Source organism: Capsicum annuum, chromosome 3, assembly GCF_002878395.1.
Source record: "Capsicum annuum cultivar UCD-10X-F1 chromosome 3, UCD10Xv1.1, whole genome shotgun sequence".
Classification (NCBI taxonomy): domain Eukaryota; kingdom Viridiplantae; phylum Streptophyta; class Magnoliopsida; order Solanales; family Solanaceae; genus Capsicum; species Capsicum annuum.
In genome coordinates, this window is record NC_061113.1 from 181,570,259 (window position 1) to 181,593,225 (window position 22,967).

Consider the following 22,967-nt stretch of genomic DNA (forward strand, 5'->3'; position numbering starts at 1 on the left):
GCTTTCATCAAAGGTAAACAAATCATGGATGCAGTGCTAATAGCCAATGAAGTCATTGACTCCAAATTAAAGCAGAAGAAGCCCGGAATCCTATGTAAGTGTGTAAGCTAGACACGGAGAAGGCATATAACCATGTTAATTGGGAGTACTTACTGGATTATATGAGAAGAATAGGTTTTGGTCAGAAGTGGATACGATGGATCAAATACTGCATCTCAACTGTAAGATTTTCCGTACTTATCAATGGCCCACCAGTAGGAATTTTTAGTGCACAAAGGGGTTTAAGACAAGGAGATCCTTTGTCACCCTTTCTCTTTCTCTTTTTAATAGCTATGGAGGGTCTAAATAATATGATCAAAACAGCAAGCAAGAATGGGTGGCTAAGAGGATTTAATGTGGCCAAAATTGGAGAAAGGAACCTGGAGATAACTCATTCGCAATATGTTGATGATACTCTCATACTATGTGATGCTAAAGAGGATCAACTCAAGACCCTGAGGGTGAGGGTGATCTTGGTACTTTTTGAAGGGATTTCCGGGTTACACATTAATTGAAGGAAAAGTTTTTTATATCCTTTTAATGAGGTACAAAACATTGAGTCATTGAATGCAATCCTAGGTAGTGAATTGGGTATTCTACCCACTATCTATCTAGGAATGTCACTGGGAGCAAAATCATAATCAAACGAAATATGGAATAATGTGATTGAAAGGTGTGAAAAGAAATTGGCAAGATGGAAGACTCAATATTTACCCAGGGGAGGCACACTAACTCTCATCAACTCAGTTCTAGATTCACTCCCAACTTATACTCCAGCGGGGGTTATTAAAAAAATGGACAAGATAAGAAGGAAGTTTCTCTGGCAAGGAACCAAGGAAAGGAAGGGTTATAATCTGGTCAAATGGGAAGCAGTGATAACCGGAAGAAGACAAGGGGGGTTGGGAATCAAGAACTTGAAATTCCAATGCAAAACCTTTAAAATGAAGTGGTTGTGGAAGTATAGTAATGAGAACCTGACTCAATGGAGGAATGTCATTAATGCAAAGTATGAAGAGGAAGACAACTGGACACTAAGGAAATAACTACGCCCTACGGAGTTAGTTTATGGAGGTCTATCAGAGCATTGTGGAGTGAATTCAAAACCAATATTAAGATAAAAGTGGCAAACAGAGCTAAAACGAAATTTTGGAAAGATGATGGCATGAAGTGGGAAGACTAGAAAATCTGTTCCCAGATATTTATGCATTAAGCTCTCATCAACAAAAGACTATTGCGGAGTTCTGGACACCCCATGGATGGAGCTTCAACTTTAGAAGGCATATAAATGATTGGGAAATCCAAATAGTAGCAGATTTCTTCAATACCATCCAACATTTTAATGGACTAGACGCACTAGGTGCAGGTCAAGATACCTTGTGGTAGAAAGGCAACAAGAAGGGCCAATTCAAAGTAAGTAATGCTTACAGGTGGATGATTCAAACACCTCAGCGCATAAACAACAACTGGCCATGGAGAGGCAGCTGGAAAAACAAAATCCCTCATAAAGTGGCTTGTTTTATCTGGCTGCTAGCCAAGGAAGCAGTTCTCACCCAAGACAATCTGATAAGAAAAGGGATACCACTTTGCCCTAGGTGTTTTTTTTGTGGGGAAAATGCCAAGACAGTCAACCATCTATTTCTTCATTGCAAAGTCACCGGACAGCTATGGAGGATTTTCCTAAATCTCAAAGGCACCTCCTAGACTATGCCTCCAAAAGATTACTGATCAATCCAGAGCTGGGAGGAAGCTGGTGCACAGGCAAAAAACAGAGATAGATGGAGGATTGTCCCTACTTGTATCTGGTGGATAATTTGGAAGGAGAGGAATGCTAGGTGCTTTGATAGCATAGAGAATAGTATGCAAAAGATTAAGCTAAATTGTCTTTTGTTACTTTGTTTTTGGTGTAATCAAGTATACTCAAATGACTATATATGTTCTAGATTCAATTTAGCTAGGAGTTAGCAGGACTTGGAAGTAAATGTTGTAATTATGGTTTTTCGGTACAAATGTACTGTATGTGAGAAATATACAAAGTTACTAGTTTCAAAAAAAAAAAAAAATCTCTTCCCATGTTGTTGGCCTTAGCCAGGCTCTGATACCATGTGACTTGGAAGAGAAATAAGAGAAAACTCAGCTTGATTATTCCCTCAAGCTATTGGGGTTTAAATAGTTAAGTTTACATATCCTAAAAGGAAAGGAAATCAATACAAATGAATACCTAATCAATACAAATCAATATCTAAGTAATACGTAATTATAATAGGAGTAAATCAAGCTACCTACTCTATTTATATGCTATAGAATATTCATAGGATTCTAACAGCTATATTACATAAAAGCTATAGAATATTCATAAGATTCTAACAAAAGGATATTTTGGTCAACCAACATTTGTATTCATGCTTTTATAATAATATAGATTATCCAATTGTCGCAGGAGTCAATGGGTACATACCAGATTCAGACGACCCCTTGTCAACATTTTCATCACTATATGAACCTGAATCATCAAAAAGCTTTTCTTTCCTCTTCTCCAGGTTCAGCTTTCTAGATTCGACATCCTCACAATATGATTTTGCTTGATCCAGCAAAGCACTAGCCTCCTGCTTTGATGCCTTAACTATTTCTGCCATTGCCTGAAGAATAGAGGAAGATTATAATGAGATAACTGAATAGAGGAGAGCACCACATCCAATTATCAGAATTTCAAGAAATCTAATACTAGCACAACAACCCGCGACATCTTGGCACAAATGCATCAGAGTAATGTAATCTAACAGGTCTGGTGCAGAGACTGATGAACTAAGTGAGATTCCGTTCCAGGCAAGACATCAGGAAATGCACTAATAAATTTTAATACGACTAAAGACAACTTGCTGTTATCCTTTTGCTAAATCTATGGCTTATATCTCATAAGTTAGGAATTCTAACTTATGGCTTATTTTTAGCTTAAAACAAGTGCTTAAAAGCACTTCTTTTATTTTACCAAAACACTACAAAAGTGCTTAAAAGCAATTCTGGCTTAAAAGCACTTAAAGATAAGTCAATCCAAATGGGAGACTGACTATGACTAAAGACAACTGGCTGTTATCCTTTTGCTATGTCTATCATTTGCTATATCTATCAGCAAGTGCTTATCAAATTAGAGTAAAGCAAGAAAATGTAAGAAACAACCTTCAAGAAGGGAATGGTCAAGTCAGGGTGTTGATGCCTGCCAAGAAGTTCAAGCTCCATGGAAACAGCACGCATCTGCACAAATCACAATGACATTGTGAAGATATTGCAACTTAAACCAAAACAACTAAGCATGCATCCGTCCATGTCCATATATGCAGACACAATAAAGCATACAACACGAACTACCAACAATTATGCCTCATTTCAGAACTAGTTGGGTTTCGAGACAACAAAACAGAACGAGTTGGGCTAAAATTATTCTGTTGATTCCAATTTCCAAAATATCATTGTTGAGACATACTGGCTCTTCCAATAAAGGCAATATACTGTGAGCCACTCCTATGTACGAAAGCATGGCAGCAAGAACATTTGGTACATCCGGATTAAGCTCTAGAGAGCGCAGCTGCCTACATAATGAATCAACTATATAGTCTGAATTTGCTATAACCAAGTGTCCAACCTGCAAGAAGATTCATAATTAATGCCAATAACCTTCAGAAGAAACACAAAGTAAGAAATCCATGGCTGCTACCTATGTTGCTTGGACTCTCCAAAAATGCTGCCTCACCGTGCCAGATCCTCCAAAAATGTGCTACTTTTGGAGGATCCAAACCATACCCAACAACATTTTTGAAGAGTTCGAGCAACATAGGCTGCTACTTACTGTTGGATAGTCATGCATCACGGCAATAATGTGTAACACAGCATCAGATGCCCTTCTAATTTGGAAGTGAGAGCAAATAAGATTGTGAAGCAACATATAAAGAGATGAATGAAGAAATCCTGATGAAGAAAAATCTCTCCCAATGCACATAGAAAAGATGCCAATTCCATCAATAATAACCTGTTTGACAATAGGAAAACAAATACCAATATGAAAAACACAATACCAGCCACTAGCGATAAATAGCACATGAAACCACAATAACAACAAGAGATAGAAAAGATGAATTTCCTGGTGCAACATCACGTTGTCATTAAAGAAGTGTGAGCTAATGTTTGCATCCTCACAATCATATTGTTGTAATGAAGTTGTATGCTCAACGGGCAGATTCCATATTTCAGGGGATAGGTATTCATGTAATATATTGCCAATGCAGTCAACTAGATGACTCCTTTCTCCCTTGGCTTGGCAAATCTTCCATACAGATCCCTTTGTTGTAGATTGCTCAATTTTCCAATATTGACTAGCATCTTCTTGACATTTTTTATTTTCTTGCGGTGCCGTTACATATTCTCTAAACATTCTGGTAAATTCATCAATTGCTTGATCTGACAAACCAAATATCAACTCATTCAGGATACACACAGCTGCACTGGCCTGCCGTACTAATTGTCCTGAAGTAATCCTGCTGTACCAAGATTGCCAACTTTCTTCACTGTATTCCTTCATCCGTATTTCAGACACCAACTTCCGTAGGTTCTCCAACGGCAGGTCAATTATAACAGAAAGAGGACCTTCACTTCGAGAGTCTAGTCAAAAGCAACACAACCAAAAAAGTTACAAGTTTAGGTCAGGAAAGAAGTTAACTATACAGCAAAAGGTAAGAAGGAAAAAACAACCTGCAAATAAAGATAAACCTACAAGTCGAAGGATCCCAGCTACAGAATGGTACAGTTTCTGGCTGCCAACATAAACAAACCAAGGCGGCATGCGTGGCAGCTGATGCTCATCCGTTATACTTTCTGTGGCATGTACTTTCCTATTTTGATTCTCTCTATTTCCCAGATTTTCAGAGTCAGCAGCTCTAACAGCTCTTATCTCTGCTATGGAATGCATGAACCCTGATGAGGAACGCTTTGCGACAACATTCTTCTTGAGGGAACCAGAAAAAACTGAATTTTGACTCAGACAGAGGGCTAAAACATCCAAGAACTGAGCAATCCTCACCTACACATTCCACTGAAAGGCATTACACTTAACATCCACTCAAAAGAGCTAATGATTAGCACCAACGTTCAAAAGGAAAGTGATGCAGTGACATTAACATGATAAAGCACGCGAGTTAGAAAGGTAAACATCACAGTGACAGTAGATGATAAAGTACACAAAGAACACAGTATTGAAGCAGTTAGGACTATCATGACGTTCTGGGTCTCAAAAGATGTTTACAGATATAAAACAGCATTCTCTTTAAGAATAACCATGAAAAAGCTGCCTCAAAATGGAAGAATAGGCGCAGTAGTGGAAGAACTGTGACGGCTCCCCTGCATCGTTGTACAGATGCAAAGATATTAAGCGGTTCTAGATGACCCTCATAATCAAAGGCTGAAAACTCATTCAGTCTAAAGAAGATAGCAGAAATAGGTCACCATTTTCATGAGAGGGGGACGAGAAAGTGAAAAATTGGGGAAAAATATAGGAAGGCCTTCTGAGCACCAGACAGATAGACAAATGGTTTCATCACTATCTACAAGCTCCCACGGCGGGGGAGGGGCACCAAGCAGGGCACAGATAGCAGCATAGGATCTGACTTGGCATCAGTGGCCCCACTGGAGAATCCAATATGTGGTTTAACACGGTACTGAATGATGAAATAAAGGCGAGCAGTCTCCAGCCTGGGAAATGCAGCAAACTCTATGATATGGGGATAGCCAATCAGACACATCTTAGAGTAAGTGAGAAAGAACGTGAATGAGGGCTTATGAAGTGCAAGGAAGCATGAGCAACTGAAAAATGAAAGTAAAAACTTTCCACATACAAAGACAAGAACTAGGTGATGTACCTTAACACTGACATTTATTTCTCTTTTCTTTTCTCGAAGATAAGTAAAGAAGCAGTTTTAATGGAATGGAAGATTCAAGGGAAAAGAGGACAAGTGTTGCTCTCAATTAACTACAAAAAATGGAAAAGAAGAGATAAAAGTGCTTGCTTATCATCTAAAAATACAATATTGTAGTGATGTACCTGGCAAAAAGCAAGCCATTTGATGCTCTAGATTAAAGGAGAGAACCTACTGCAGTGCTTGATCCAAAAATGAACTTACATGTGCAAAAGAAATAACAAGAAACAACAAAAATCTTCCTCATTTTTCCTCTGAATAACCCAATGAAAGCAAATCATGAAAACAGATTTGAAGGCTGCCACTACTTCCTTCACGCGAAATGCTTTTGTGGCACTTTATCACCAACAAATCAGTGAACAGGAGAACTGACTAATCAACAGATCATCCATGAGACAACCAGAAAACCCATTTCCTCTTCATGTTGAATAAGTTAACTGACCAATATAGATCCGTGAAATGAAATTAAATTCCAAAAAAATCGTGTGCTAACATAATCCCGTTCTGTTCTGTTTTAGGGTTACCTGCTCTGTGTCACCCTTTGACGTACGGAATCTGTATCAAGAGTCTCTCCAACCAATACTTCGTATTTTTTGTTAGGAGGTTATCATAGTAACACTACTTGACTAGTATGAATTTATACATGTACTTCTGATGAAAGATGAACAGGACGAGCTTGAAAAGGTTAAGAATCACAATGCTATATGACCCTTGCAGCATAAGTATTTTTTATAATCGTGGTGTATGGGCACAGCATGCGTGCACTTCCACTAATTCCACGGGATACCCGCCCCCTCCCACCAGCAACAAGTACCAGATAGGTGCTTAGTTCCCATATTTGTCGCCCTTCTTTTAGCTTGTGGATTCGATGGCATTGCTCTCATAAATTGAAGATAAATGTTTTTTTGTCTCAGTAGGAAACACAGCAAAACTCCTTCGTGTTTGTATATAGAATATGGTTTTAAATTGTGTACATAAGTATTCTGACCTGGATGCAGGATGATGCAAGAAAAAGAAAAGATCCCATGACAACTAAATACTGGTAAGTCATAGCAGCTCAGGGGAGTTCACTGACAAGTCAGATAGCGGGAAAGTAGACCATGTCACGCATCCACTCAGCCCCTCCCGACCAAGCAAAAGAGAACCCTTACAAGAAAAGGGCAATAATCCCAAAAGCTAAGAATTGATAGCTCAACATCATGACAAAGATTCTAGAAAGGATAGAAACAAAGAAAACACTAGGCCTGTCACCTACAGGAGACTGAAGGAGGTAGTCTGCCACGAGTTGTGGCCCTGAAATATAGATCAGTGCTAGCAGTTTCTGGGAATGTGCAATTGCATATAATTCATCAGTTCCAAGGACCACCTTTGGAAGCTTTTCAACAAGCCTGGGAAGATGTACAATCCATTAATCATTTGTAGTGCATAAACTGCTACCAACTACATATTAGGACTATAAAAACCTGCTAAAAATCTCTGAAACATCATGTTTTATGTGAAGCTTCTCATGTGATGAGAGCAGGTGTCCAAAGAACAACTGCGACGCTGAGGACACCTCCTCGGAGTCATCACATGCCAAAACACATAGACTTTCCTGCATTTTTCAAGAGCCAAGAATACATTCAGAAAAAATTATTTAGGTTACTGAAAAATGAGAAATATTTCTATGAATCATTAACTTCATAGAAGCTTCAAGTCTGCTAATAATTAATAAGGGCCCATGGCACCAGAATACAAAACCAAAGAAATGCAACTGGCATATTTATAATTGTAACATTCACCAAGAATCATGGCATCGCAAGCTGGCTAGTATTACTGAACAAAGATTTACGAGCAGATATTTATCAGAAACTAAATTAAGCGCCAATAACAGCATCCCATGCTGTCAATGACTAAGGTAAAGAAATGATTTTGTTTGAGATAGTGGTTCATGTATCATTTTGACAGACTGTAGCAGGCTAGCAGCAATTACTAGAAACAACATAGAGCATCAAGTTCCATGAGGAAAGCACAAGAAGAAACTGGTATATCAAAGTAGGTTACTGTAAGTGGCTCAGTCAAACAGATACAATTCATGTCTGTTAGAATATCACGTTTTAGTGATAAAACTTAAGATGTTAGAATTGTATTGTTAAGTTGATCAACTTAGATATTGTCCCACAATGTAAAAGTATGAGTGTTTCACACCTACGAATAAGTATGACTTGTATCCAATTCTGATCAAGTCACTAATACATATCTTCTTCTTTCAGGTTTGTCATATGGTGTCAGAGCATCTACCATCATGGTAGAGATCAACTTCCAAATATCAAAGGTCGACCCTATGCCTCCCACCTGAACAAAGTGTTTCACTTCTCATAATGTACTATTCTAGCATCATTCCAGACATCATCCCAGTAGTATCTCTCCTATTCTAGTGACCATTCCAACAGCACCATGTCCACCACTAATGATCATTCCTAGGTACCATGCCTCTTTTCCAGTTATTCCTCCTGTGGCACTACGATTATTTTTGGTAATTTTTCAATCGGAAAAACAAGAAAAACCTGATTAGTTGGAAGAGAAGCCTTGTAGTAACTAGTAAAGTTGCTGCCATGTGACAAGGAGGTCATGGGTTCAAGCCGTGGAAACAACCTTTGGCAGAAATGCAATGTAAGACTGCGTACAATAGAGACCCTTGTGGTCCAGCCCTTCTCCGGCCCAGCAAATAGCAGGAGCTCTAATGCACTTGGATGCCATTTAACTTTTCAATTGGCACCATGCCTCTTTTCCATGACCACCCTAGCACCAAATACTGCCTGTCCAATGCCCAATATTTCAACCACTTCTCCAGCACTATATCTGACAAAATTCCAGTGACTTCCAGCAAGTTTTCCCATAGCTGTTCCAGCAGCAATAGTCAAGCAATTTTTCCATACGTTCACTAATCTTAGAATTGTTTACTTTCTGCATTTTCAAGATAAGTAAAGTTAAGTAGTTTACCTCACCTTAATTTTGATGACGCGAGTTAGACTATTAACTATTAGTATTAGAAGTTGAGGGAAAATGTTAGAAAATATTAAGTTGTTAAGTTTGACATGCCCTACAATGGACAAATCTCATATGTGTAGTACATATCTTGAATTCAATATTACCTATCCCATAAATACATCTCTTACTCTTGGCCTAAGGATTTTGGTCTAGTGGTACGAGCGCAGTTCGTGGTGGGTTAGGCTCACGTCACAAGTTTGACCCCTGCTGCAAACAAGAGCATGGTATTTTAAGTGGAATAGAGTAAAGGGGTCATCCCATTATCCACCGAGTTTCGAATTGTGCAGCATTTGTCCTCAGAGATTCACAATTAAAAATACACTTTTTTCTCTCCCATGTCTTACAATGCCGATCTTTGTGAATCAATTTGGATGTGAGCTAGAAGCACATCCATAAACCAACACGACTTGGGAAGTTTGGTTAATTTCACGACATTGCAATGGATTATGGATGTTTGACGTCTCAAGGAATAGCACTGTGAAATTCCACTTCTAAGGGCACTATGACAGGAGCCAATTTAAACTACTATATAGACCAACGTACGAATAAAACTGGTCCGCAACACCAGCTTCCCAGGTCGTTAATTTAGTTTCCCTTTTCAAGTCATGTGAAGTCCGAAATGATGTGCAACAGCTTTCTCCATACTAAAAGACAAAATATGACATGAGTGAATATTACTTCTCACGAGAATAAAATATGATAGCATATAAGCAGGAACTTTATTTCACAATTAATAATTCCATCCACCAAAATCAGCCAGAGCAACTGCAATCCAAAAACACAGATCTTAGATTCTAAGACCAACTTTAGAATAAGCAAAAGTGAACTGATGAAAACTGCAAAATCAGGCACAATAACTTTTTAACTCCCTCAGTCCCAAAATGGACCGTCTTACTTTATGTTTATATTATGTTTGAAACTTCTCTCAAGAGGAACTTTTGCCATTTACTACTTGAAAGCCCATCGGTCTTGTGTCTATTCTCATGTATCTTTCACTTATCAAAAGGTAATCCTTCTACCTACTTCTGACCCATTATAATTTAAAATACAATTCAAATCAATGCTTCTATGAAATTTCGAGTAGACAGAAAGAGTATAGTAGTTCCTGAGACGATTCAGATCAAAAAAGGAAGGAAAGAGAGCTGAAAACTTGACATGAAAGAAAGATCCATCTTGAGCTGGTAACCATCATAAAATTCACATTGATACATTAACTATTGGATACTCAAATATGTTAAGGATATAAGTTCCAGTTTGGACCTCACCAAAAGCATCAATCTGCTTCCCTTCAACACACAACTAGTTTTTGATAAGAGACCCTGTATTGCCGCCAAGAGTCCTCGTCTTACTTTTCTGCTTGGATGCATGCAAAGCTAGGAACACAATATCAAATATTAATTATATTGTTTCTGAAGAAACAAATAACGTAATTATAAATTTAAACTGATTCGATATAAAATCTTCTAAATCGTGCAACTGAGAAACTTGTTATAACCTACGTGGGGATAAGTTGCACATAACAGCTTATCAACATGGGACGAGGTATCAACAATCCAGTCTTTTGCACGAATTACTCGCAATGATCCAGTCATGTTTCTAGGACTAACACTTTCCCCCTCTGTGGAGCTAAGTACAATGGAGCCCTTGTCAACAACCACACTCAAATTTTGATCATGCATAGTAGAGGGCAACTGACGAAGTGCCTCCAGAAATGACAGTGATGATTTCTCTTTCTTGACATCATCAAGAGGCAGACAAAGAAAAGGCAAGACTAAATTGTCCTCGAGAACTATCATAAGAAATTCAGCCAAGCTTCTAATCGCTTGGTCCAAAGCTTCTGCACTCCCAGCAGCCCCACTAATGAACGTCCTTGAAATATGCAAAACTTTGCCAATTTGACTAACAAACCCAGGCAAAAAGAAAGCTAAAGCATCTGCAGTGCCAGCCTGCCAAACATCATATAAAATTGTAAAGATGTAACTTATATGAACCTGAACAGCAATGCTACCTAAGATTGACCGCTAGAATGACAAACTGGTACTATTAAAAATAACAAACCTCTGACGAGAATCTAGGCATAAACATATATCTTTTGACAAAGAACTCCTGGAGATATATCATTGTATCACATGGATAAAAGACACCTTGCTGAAAAATGAATCTTAACTTCATAAATGTTCATGTATTTCTAGCATAATTGGAGTAAAGAAACTAAATTTTATCAAAGGCATGGCCTCACAGGAGTAAATACATTGAACCTATGAAGGAATAACCAAGAACTCCAGCGTCCAATAACAATAGAGGCTGCAAGAGGAAAAGCAAGCTCAGAAAGGAGAAGAGAGGAACCTTAGCAACAAGTATTCTCAGAGTGGAAAAGGCTTCTATCCGAAGGCTTGCACTGCCTTGTTGCCCTCGTGCTGCCTCAACATCTGCTACCTGTGAATGCCATGAATAATCTCAAGAGTAAAACTAGAACAATACTATGAAGAGTGGTAAGGAAGTATGTCTGGCTCGAGGTCGAGGAGACTGGAGAGTAAAATATGTCGGATGTCCATTGAGGGACAACCAGAGAACAAAATATATACCTTCAGCAGGAGTGACAGCCAATGTCCAACAGCAACTGAAGCAGTTTCAGACTGTAGAAATGCAACTAAACACTCTTCTTCCTTGAATTTAAGTTTTGAAACTGGTGGGGAGTGCAAACTTTTTGTTTCCAGAAGCAAAGGCCACCCACTTGTTTGTTTGCATGGACAGGAATCACTGGAACAGCAATGCATATTAAGCAACAGGGCTTTGAAACACCTTATAACTCCTTCACGGAACTCTTCTGAAGCCTCCATAGGAGAAAGCAATGCCCCCCGAGTCAATTTCTTCGTTAATACAATGAACTGCAAAATCAAATCATGGATTCTTGAGAATAGTCCCTATCAAACGTCAAATATTAATTCCAGTGAAAACCATACTAACCGACTTTTCAAGCAGAATATTCTGTTTATCAACTATAAGATAGTAACACACACAGAGTGAACGGACTTTTGACCCTCGACAATAATTTCCAGAACTATTTGAACAGTGAATGGACTGTATTGCTAGGAAGGCCAAAAAAAGAACTAAAAGGGCCAATTTCACTGTTCAGGCCATTAAAAAGTGCATAGCTGGTGATTGTAAAACTGTTAATTTAAATGCTTGGGTGAACGACAACATTAGCCTGAGAAACATGAAGAAGTTTCTAATTTCAAATGATATTCATTAGTGCTGTTCACTAGAAAAACATCCAAATAGATAAGCATGCTCAAGTTCAAGAAGACACATTTTCTGATCTTATCAGTTCTGCTAGATAGCTTGTTCATTCAGACACTACGTAAGCTTCACTCAGAATTGTGAAAGTGCGAGTCCCTTCACTATTTCAGTGTCAACTGTTCCAACTTGGCAAGACTTCTTTCTAAAGGATTATGATTACCGTGTCATGTATTTTTTGTAATATCACATATAAGAAAGGTAACCTGTGGACATGGAAAATGGTATTAGAGAAAGAAGAGACAGCTAAAGCGGGAGAATAAGAATAACCCGTGAAAGAAACCCAGAAACATCACGGGGGATATTTTTGAATTCAGCACAGATAGGGTATCAAACCCAAGTGTTAAAATATTAAGACAGGATTAGATTGTGAACCTCAACACCTAGTTTATTTGCTACTGGTACTTGACGAAAGAAGAAAAGAAGTTATCTACTATTGGTAATAGGAATTTACAATTAATGTTATAAGCTTGAGGTTTCTCAAGCGTAGAGATAATGCTAAAGATATGGCTTGGGGTGAGGATCATTTGATGCAAAGGAATATTCCGGCTCAAAATTCCTAATTTCTTTCCTTCCTTCTATGACAGTATATATCAAAAAAACACAAAGAAAAAAGGGTAATATCGGGAACTTCCTTTTTTCTGGACTGCTTTGCACTATTTTTCCCTTGGGCCGAGGATCTATTGGAAACAGCCTCTACCTCTGAGGTAGGGGTATGGTCTGCATACACTCTACCCTCACCAGAGCCCACCACTTTGTGGGATTATACTGGGTATGTTGTTGTTTTTGCAAGGAAAACAAGGAACAACCACATATATAAAAAAGGGAATTTGAAAAGGATTATATAGTCCATAAAGGATCTTTTATCAACTATTTGTCCTTAGTTCGAGCTGTACTTGACTTGATGCGGATTTGGTTTTAGGATTCCGACCCCACAGTTAGCTTTGTACAAACCTTAATATGATATTTCTTGTTCTAATTCCACTAAACAAAAGCAAAAGAGCACACAAGAAATCAATAAATGGAGGGAGTCCAAACAAGTTCGGAGTTCGAAAAGCCAACTGCAAAGCAAAGGCAAAGAAATGGACTCTGATATCTTGAAAACCCAAAAAGAAATAGCTATAATTCCCTTTTAAGTATTTCTAGTCCTCTGTATAGAATACCCACATCAAGCAACGAGGAACAACCTTCCCAATCTCTCCCAGTCTCTGTTCCAAACCCTATAGCTTCAAGAAATGTACTATTTTAAATATAAGTCAACGTAATGCAGTCCAAGCTGCAAATTGGAAGTTGACGCTTAATATTTCAGCTTAGAAGAAGGGTATCGTCTTCACCAAGTGTAATAAAAAAACAGAACCAGTTATATGTTACATCCTTATCTATCTTGAATCAAGGAGAAGTCAAGATAGCATCTGAGCTGCAGATCAGACAAAAGATCCATTTCTTCTGACGCTATAGATACAACAAAACCAAATATTTGCAAATATAGCACAAAAAGACACACTCTAACTATAGAAACCAATCTCAAGCTTGAGCTGGACTTGATTGTTCAGGAACCAAGCTGAATATTAGTTTTAAGCATTTTTAGCTTGTTGGAATCTAGCTTAGCTTGCTAGTCATTGAATTTTTTATTTTTTTATTTTGAAGCTGGTAACTATGAAATATTACAAGGAAGGAATACTTGAAGTGCACAGTGCACTAAGTCCGAAAGATGGATGCATCATAAGCGAGCTTCTTTGCCTTACTAAGACGACACTTCAGTTCACACACCAAACCAGTAAGGTGTGTGCTTCGTCCAACACCAAGCCACTAAGGGATGCACTTCATTAGATGTTTAACTTTTCATTTTGCCTCCTTTACCTATCAAAGATTCCTTCAACATTGCAGATAGCACTCTCTTACCTCTTTCATGGTTGTCCCAACAGTTTTACTTACATCATGGATATGAGATGCTAATATGGATAGAAAAAGGGTGGTTCAAATAGCACCTACTAATATTACAGAAAATATTGTTCCAGAAGTCTAAGGTGCTTCAAGCTATCACCAATTCTGAAATACCTTTATTTATGGGCTATTTGAAAGAGAACTTTTTAACTTCTTTTGTAACATTCTTTCTAACTCAACAAATTAGTTTGAGAACTAAATAATAAATATAGCTAGAAAAGTGACGTATTATTACAAAATCATTATTAAATAAATATGATACTAAAATTATAACTAGGACAATCAGAGATTTAGAACAAAAAGACTAGTCAATAAAACCTGAATCAGAAACTTAAAAGTGCATGGTTCTTTGTCAGAAACCAAAAATAATTTAAAAATTGATTTACATTATCTTTTCCACTTAATTCATTTTTTAAACTCCTTTTTTTCATATTATCCTGGTTTCTATCATTTAAATACTTTTTCTTGCAAAACAAATGTGTTCCGATTGCAGTACGAGCAACGTAATATAATTAGTCTATACAAATTTTACGTATCGGTCAAGTCAACCAAGTTTTAAAAATTACATATTAGACCATACTTTGATACTTTGAAATGTAACCTTATTCTAGAATAGGTTTAGAAGGTGAATAGATGATGCTCCTTACTATATGTACCGGGTGTAGAAGCTATTTTGATTCATGTCGAATGAAAAACTAAACTTTTTCTCTGTTTCTTTACCTTGCTTTTCCTTCGTTAAGTTTCTTGGCTTTTCCCGTTTGGGAATCACAACAATTGGTATCAAAGCCAATGATTCTAGGCTGTTCATCAGTGTTAATAGCAGATAGACAGGAAAATAGGAATTCCGACAGAGATCTGACTCAGTTGGAGCAACAGATCCAAGCTTTTATTGACACATTGAATAGAGGAATACAGTATATGGAAGACTGGAAACAACAACCTTGCTGGACTCTCCATGGTTCAGCAGGTCAGTGCCGATCTCAAAGAGGGTACAATCAGCAGCAGAGCAGATTTCAACTGATCAAGGTGCTTACCATCAAAATCTTAATCCAGCACTGTATGAGGTTGAGTATTATAGTGTTGATAATATCTATCCAAATCATTATGGATTGGAGCATCTCTCAAAAGAACCATGGGTATTTCAAGAGACTTTAAGCACCTAAAACGTGCCACCGGTGGCAAGAGGAATGCTTGGAGGAAGAAGCGAAAATATGGACTTGGTCGCCAACCAACTAAAACTAAGCTATCATGTCACGATGTAGTCAGCGAGTTTGCGTAGGTGGTGGCAATGCGAAATTGAGCATAATTTTTCAAATACATGCTGCTGCTTAGGAGCTACAAAGTGGAAATATATTGATGGATGTTGTGTTTGAGATAAGTCCTCAACAGAACAAAACTGAAGTAGATGAGCTTCAATCAGTAAAAGGAGATGAGAAAGAAGAAGAAATACTACGACAATAGGAATTTAGAGGACCCGGGGAGGAGAAGATAGAAGATAATGAATATCAAATGCTTGATCAAATTCTTCAGATGTATGGAATCAACATGACGGATATGCAGAGGGATGAAAGCTAAGAAGACGGGCCTCTTGAACTTGAAGATAGCAAGGAAGTCAAAAATTAAGGAGTACCATGTGTTTGATATAAGTTCTCTTAAGGAGGAAGCTGAGGTTCTAGAGAATGGGCAATTGCAAGCACCTGGATTCACACTAGTAAATCCAATCTCGTTCTCACTAAAAATGGTTCCTATTGAGATGGTATTACCTTGTGAAGAGGTTGGAAATCTGGACATACTTTTAAATGTGAAATAAAAAATTCAAATGTGGAGTCTGTTTTGATTACTCTTGATTACCAGAACTTTAATGGGACGGAGGAATTTGCGCAAACTGAGGATTTAACCACTGTTGATAGAGGATATCTAAATGGTGATGCTGTTGCAGTAATTTCTGAACCAACAGCTGGTACTGCTAGTGTAGAAAAGATGAAGAAACATCCTATCCGTACTCACTGTGTAACTAGTGATGTCTTTGGATATAAACTCAAGCTGTTGAGGTTGCTAGAAATTTCAACCCAATTGGGAATAATGTTCATCTCGGCGCTGGTGCACCTGACATCATCTTTACACTTGATGCAAAGGAAGTGGAAGGGTTGAGATCTATCAAGGCAGATTTGGTGGTCTCAGGTGTTGTTTCAGTTGCTCGTCGAGCAGCAGCTGAGGATGCAATGCTATCTCTTTATGTGACAAACATCAGTTGGGACTTCATCTATGCAGAGTATGTCGTGGCAGCTACAGATCTTCAGAATTCAGCAACGTGGCAAATTTCTAGGGACAGTTCTCATTGTACATTCCTTATTTGGCTACCACAATATTGTACACGTACTTGTTTTTCAAGATATAATTGTCGTGTCACGGGTTGCAAAGACATTATACAAATGTTGCAAAGAGGTACAACATGAACTTGGAAGTGGAAAGGATGTGCATGTGGTAATCCCGAACCTTGGTGGGCAACTTGCAGTTTGGAAGTTGGAGAAGAACACTATCATCCTGACTGAGTAGCCGAAGATATTGCTGTGCCCCTTATTCACTATTTTTATGCCAATGGGATCAATCTGGTAACTTCTTTTACCTTACTCATACCCATATGCAAAGAAAAGTTGGTTGCATAGGGTTTCCCATGCTTACAAATGAGCTAGTTCTGATGATCCATCACATTTATTTGGTCTTCTACATTACAACAACAACAACAACAACAACATACCCAGTGTATTCCCACATAGTGGGGTCTTCTACATTAACAATGTGATTATGTTACTCCTGTCATGTTCTTTCCTTAGACTATGTTTGGTTTTGAACTGCATATTGGTGTGAATTGTAAAGAAATGGATCTTGCGCCTAACTCAACGCCAAAAGCTAGCTCATAGAGTGAGGATTGCCCAAGTCCATATAAGGAGACCAATTGCACATCCCTTTTCCGATGTGGGACTCTTACCATGAATTATCCACTTAAGTCTGAAGAAAGAGTAGAAACAGTGACAAAGACTAGCAAGATGACATTTCTTGGTTTTATTATGGCTAGTAGTCCGGAAGAAAGGATAGAACATGGCAAACACTTATACCGGCTGAAACCAAAAAGATGTCTTCTTTTGTGCTTTGGACAGTAACTTTGGTTCTTTATTTGAAGTGCATCTTCATGGAGCTTGAATATATTGATCATGGAAAAGGAGGCACATTTACGTTGCATTTTCTAGTTCATAGTCATATGAAGGTTATTTCCCTACTCAATGCTCAGTTAGTGGAAAAGAAACCATCATGCCTCAAGAGTGATTGGGAGACGCTATTCAAAATGACAGGGGTGCTCGGAGCAATATTTTTTCTATTAGAAATAGTGCTTCAGTAAATATGCTACTAGATTCTCAGAAACTTTACAATTGAGAGAAAATACGTCAAGAAAGTGTCACCAGCTCACTTCTTAAATGTAGGGTGTTAGTCTCCTATTTTTATGTTTTAATAATGACAAACTAATGAGGAATCTTTGCAGGATATTGAAAGACTGCTAATGATGGAAGGATGCCTCACACAAAGATACGAAGGATCAGAGAAAATTAATGGAAGCAAGCAAGAAAGCCGGCTCCAAGAATGGAAGGACATCAAATCATGATCTACAGCATCCAAGCAAATCAATCAAAACAAGAACAAAAGGAAGGAAAATCGCAGTCCCGGAATCACGCCAAATCAAATCAATCACAACGAAGCAAAGGGAAGAAAAGATCATGAACAACTTGAAAAAAGCGTTAATCACTACAAGAGCACAAGAAAGAAAAGATCATAGACGTATCTGATACAGACGTGAGTGAAAGTCGTGTATGGACATATCTAATATGGACATACCAGACGGTAACATTCCTCAATCAAGGAATCAATTCAAATCCTTGATTGAGAAGAAATCTCTTGGGTTTTCTTAAGAAGAGCAGCAACTGCTGAAGACTATAAAAGAAGAAGACTAAAGATAGACAAAAGTTACGCAACTTCAAGAAGAAATCTCAAAGTGTCTCAATCTTAGTCTCACAAAGCTTTGTAATCTGTAGCTTACCATTGTTATATAAAGTGTAGGATCGAGTTAACTTTGTAATATAAACTGAAGTTGTTTCACAAGATCTGAAGAGCAAAATAAGTCTTTGGAACTTGTTTTTCATCATTGTACTCGAGCCAACACTGAAAGATCTAAGGAAACGTTAAAACCCAGGGGGATTGGAAGTAGGCACCACATTGGTGTTCTGAACCAGGATAAATCTTTGTGTTCTTTACTTTAAATTCAGTTATATATTTACGCGTTTGTTTTAAGTCTAACCAGGATAGCATTTGTTGTCCTTTTTAAGTTTTTCGGTTTCTATTGTTTTGTGGTGTATGTGATTTGGTTTAGCTGCATAAACTAATCTTGAAATCTCATGATGGAAGATTGTTTATGAGATGTTATAGCATCTGACTCTTTCCTTGTCTAGATTGTTTTATTTTGAGCCGGGGTCTATCAGAAATAGCCTCTCTATCTCACATCTGAGGTAGTGGTATGGACTGTGTACACTTACCCTCCCCAGACCCCACATGGTAGGAGTATACTGGGTATGTTGTTGTTATACTGATCTGCAGGCAAGTCAACTATGAGAAGTCAATGGTCGACTCACAGAAATTTTCAATTCACCCCTCCCTCTTGAATTGCAATTGGTATCAAAGCAGGTCTCACCGACTATGTTGCTTAACCTCACGTGAGCAAAGATCAAATGGCAAACTATCAAATTCCCGATGCTCTCCTTCAAAATGGTCACTTCTCCATGAGACCACCATACTTTAATAGACAGCACTACTCCTACTGGAAGAATAGGTTCAGGTTCTTTGTCCAATCAAATGACTTCCAAGTCTGGGTGGTCACCAAGAAGGGACCAAAGCCGATTCCAGAACTCAAAGATAAGCAAAAATGACAAAGGCAAAGAATCGAGCAGTACTGACAAGACCTTGAAAGCTTTGAGGTCTCCAAAGAACAACAAGAGGTAATCCAAACTAATGCACGTGCTACAAGTTTATTTCTTTGTGCTGTTAGTGGAAAAGAATACGACAAGATATCAACCTACGAGACTGCAACAGAAATGTGGGATAAATTGGAAGTAACATATGAAGAAACCACGAAAGTCAAAAAGTCAAAGATCGTTGGCCTGGTCAATGAATATGAGCTATTAAAAATGAAAAAAAACGAGAACATTGAAACAATGTTTGCCAGTAAGATCATATGCGAACTAAAATCACTGGGGATGATCTATCCACATAGTTTGCAAGTCCAGAAGCTAGTCCGGAGTCTCCCGAAAATTTGGGAAATCAAGGCTGCCATTCTGGAAGATGGAGATCTTCAAAACATGACATATGACGAACTATGAGGTAACCTCATTGCATATGTACGTAATTATTATATCAATAGGTACCACAAAGAGGAAAAGAAGAAACCAGTCGCCTTCAATGCCGCACCAACCAAAGAAGAGGACATTCTGGAAGATGTCAATAGCGAAGGAACGGCTCTCATAATTCGTGAAGTAAGGCAGATCATGAGACTGAGACAACAAAGATCCCAAAGAGCCAAGAATAATGACTCCACTAGAAACGATGATCGCTGTTATCACTGTGGAAGGCTTGGCCACTTCAAACAAAACTATCCAGATTTAAGAAGAAGATTGTCTAGGAACAATCAAAATTTTGGCGCTTGGAGTGATGAAGACGAAACCAAAAAAAAAGCGGAAGCCTCTAACATGTGCTTCATGGCAAAAGATGAATCTAGCGAGGTAAGACCACACGACTGTCATAACTGCAATATCCTTGAATCTAATTTAGACATAATAACCGACGAGCTTCAAAAAGTTCTAAATGAGTATAATAAACTCACTCAAGAGGAGAAAAATTATGAAGCTCTACTTAAACAAAAACTAGATAAGGAACGAAAAAGCTGTCAAATAGAAATCGAAGCATGTCAAATTGAAAACGACTTGCTTCACGAAGAGCTTGATAATGTAAAAATGCAATTGAATAGCATCAAGAGATCACCCAGCCACAGTTTCGTGAGATCAAACTCGTTTAAAAACAACTCAAGTTCCTCATCAGAATCGTTTAAATCAGCCAAGACCTCTTTCTTTTCTCGAGGACCTGTATGCTTTATCTATGAACAGAAAGGGCACAAATCTTACAGTTGCAGGCATAAGCCTAAAAATGTGTAGGTTTGGAAGCCTAAAGGGAGCCCATCTAACCCGCAAGGACCCAAGACCACTTGGGTACCTAAGCAAAATTAATCTTCTTGTTTTGCAGGAACACGTGAAGAGGAGGGGCATGGATGCCCCGGTCCGTAGGTGTGAGAGGCTAGCGTTGGATGGTTTTAGGCGGGGTAGGGGTAGGCCGAAGAAGTACTGGGGTGAGGTGATTAGGCGGGACATGGAACAGTTACAGCTCACCGAGGACATGACCCTAGATAGGAAGGTCTGGAAGAGGCGAATTACGGCAGAAGAGTAGGGCCAGATTGGGTCGCTAGTGTAGGGAATTACTTGGTGGGGGTTTTTTATTTTTTTTATTCCTGTTATGATTCCGTATTCAGTGTTCCATGCTTATTACGAATCTGTGTGCTTTCCTCTGCTTTCCTCTGTTTTATAGTCCGTATGGGTGCCTTATTTATATTATTGTCATCTGCTTCTGTGCTTTACTATGTGTTTGTGTGATATCTTGTGCCTGAGCCGGGGGTCTTTCGGAAACAGCCTTTCTACTTCATCAGAGGTAGAGGTATGGACTGCGTACATCTTACCCCCCCAGACCCCACTAAGTGGGAATACACTGGGTTTGTTGTTGTTGTTGTTGTTGTTGTTTTGCAGGAACATGCCCGCAAAAGCTATAAGAAGGGAATGTGGGTCATTGATAGCGGATGTTCCAGACACATGACCAGAAAGAAAATTTTTATGCCCTAACAAGAATAGATGGAGGATCAGTCAAATTCGGTGACAACGTTGGAGGCAACGTCATCGGAGTCGGCTCAGTAAAGCTCAGCTCCTCATGTAAATTTATTGAAGTGTACTTGGTAGATGGCCTCAAGCATAACTTGCTCAGCATCAGTCACTTGTATAACGCCAGCTTTGGAGTACCCCTCGAAGCTGAAAGTTGCTCCATCAAACATGACAAAAGAGACATCTCTCTCATCGAAAGTATTGATGAAGAACAAGTGAGTGATCTACAAGCCGGAGCCAATGCTAGCACAACCTCTGAGCCACCACAAGATGAGTCGACTATACCCCACCAGAGTCGACTTCCACAGCAAAAACAGTCAAACCGAGTGTTCCAAGAGAATGGAAACACGATGCTAGCTATCCAAATCTATTTATCATCAGAAATCCAGATGAGATGATGTAAACAAGAGCATTATTGAGAAAATAAGTGTTTGCTGACCTTGTATCTCAAATTGAACCAAAGAAGACCGATGAAGCCCACAAAGATGAATCATGGGTTGAAGCTATGAAGGAAGAGTTGGATCAGTTTGATCGAAGTCAAGTTTGGACACTGGTTGAAAGACCCAAGAACTGCTCGGTAATTGGAACTAGATGGGTCTACAGAAACAAATTGAATGAAGAAGGTAAGGTTATCGAAAACAAAGCCAGACTTGTAGCTCAAGGCTACTCTCAACAAGAAGGTGTTGATTACGATGAAACCTTTGACCCTGTGGCAATGTTAGAATCAATTCGAATTTTATTAGCTTTTGTTGCCTTCAAATGTTTTAAGTTATATCTAATGGACGTCAAAATCGCTTTTTTAAATGGTTTCATTCATGAGGAAGTTTTTATTTTTTTGTAAAACAACCCGGGATTTGAAAATCCATCTTATATATATCATGTTTCAAATTGTAAAAAACACTTTACGGCCCCAAACAAGCTCCAAAGGCTTGGTATGAACGATTGAGTACTTTCTTACTTAATAACAATTTTCAGAGAGGTAAAATTGATACAACTCTATTTATACAGAAGCTTGATTCAAATCTTCTTATTGTGCAAATTTATGTTGATGATATCATTTTTGGTAGTTCTAACATCTCTTTGTGCGAGAATTTTGCTAAATTGATGAAAGGAGAATTTGAAATAAGCCTTATGGGAGAGCCCACAATCTTTTTGGGATTACAAATCAAACTAACTCCCAAAGGTACCTTCATCAGTCAAGCCTGGAAGTATGAAAGGAAAGGCCTATGGAACTCCAATGAATCCATCCACAAGCCTTGATTCAAACTCGTCTGGAAAGGATGGTGATGAAAAGATGTACAACGGAATGATTGAATCACTACTCTATTTGACCGCCAGTCAATTAGACATCATGTTCAGCGTGTGTAGGAGTGCTAGGTTCCAGTCAACTCCCAAAGAGTCTCATCTGGCTGCCGTCAACAGAATCATCTGATACCTAATCGAAACTCAAGACATTGGACTATGGTATCCTAGCTCTTCTCATTTCAATTTAATTAGCTATTCAGATGTTGACTTTACAGGTGATAAAAGTGATAGAAAAAGCTCTAATGGAACGTGTCAAATTCTTAGTGATGCCCTGATATCATGGCACAGCAAGAAGCAAACTTCAGTTGCCCTTTCAACAACTGAGGTCGAATACATAGCCATTGGAAGTTGTGGTACTCAAATTTTATGG

At 38.4% G+C, this 22,967-nt stretch overlaps 1 protein-coding gene across 2 annotated transcripts in view; it reads right to left on the minus strand.

Moving 5' to 3' along the window:
• LOC107863682 (TELO2-interacting protein 1 homolog) overlaps window positions 1-22,967 on the minus strand; it is a 56,639-nt gene that overhangs the window by 28,311 nt on the left and 5,361 nt on the right. For both annotated transcript variants that reach the window (XM_016709726.2, XM_016709727.2), the window contains exons 3-14: window positions 11,615-11,917; window positions 11,376-11,465; window positions 10,529-10,975; window positions 10,295-10,402; window positions 7,463-7,593; window positions 7,255-7,387; window positions 4,780-5,107; window positions 4,172-4,689; window positions 3,881-4,060; window positions 3,518-3,676; window positions 3,214-3,288; window positions 2,495-2,675 (exon numbers count right to left, since the gene is read on the minus strand). In XM_016709726.2, coding sequence (XP_016565212.1) covers window positions 2,495-2,675; window positions 3,214-3,288; window positions 3,518-3,676; window positions 3,881-4,060; window positions 4,172-4,689; window positions 4,780-5,107; window positions 7,255-7,387; window positions 7,463-7,593; window positions 10,295-10,402; window positions 10,529-10,975; window positions 11,376-11,465; window positions 11,615-11,917 — 2,653 coding nt within the window. The remainder of the gene's footprint in view (window positions 1-2,494; window positions 2,676-3,213; window positions 3,289-3,517; window positions 3,677-3,880; window positions 4,061-4,171; window positions 4,690-4,779; window positions 5,108-7,254; window positions 7,388-7,462; window positions 7,594-10,294; window positions 10,403-10,528; window positions 10,976-11,375; window positions 11,466-11,614; window positions 11,918-22,967) is intronic.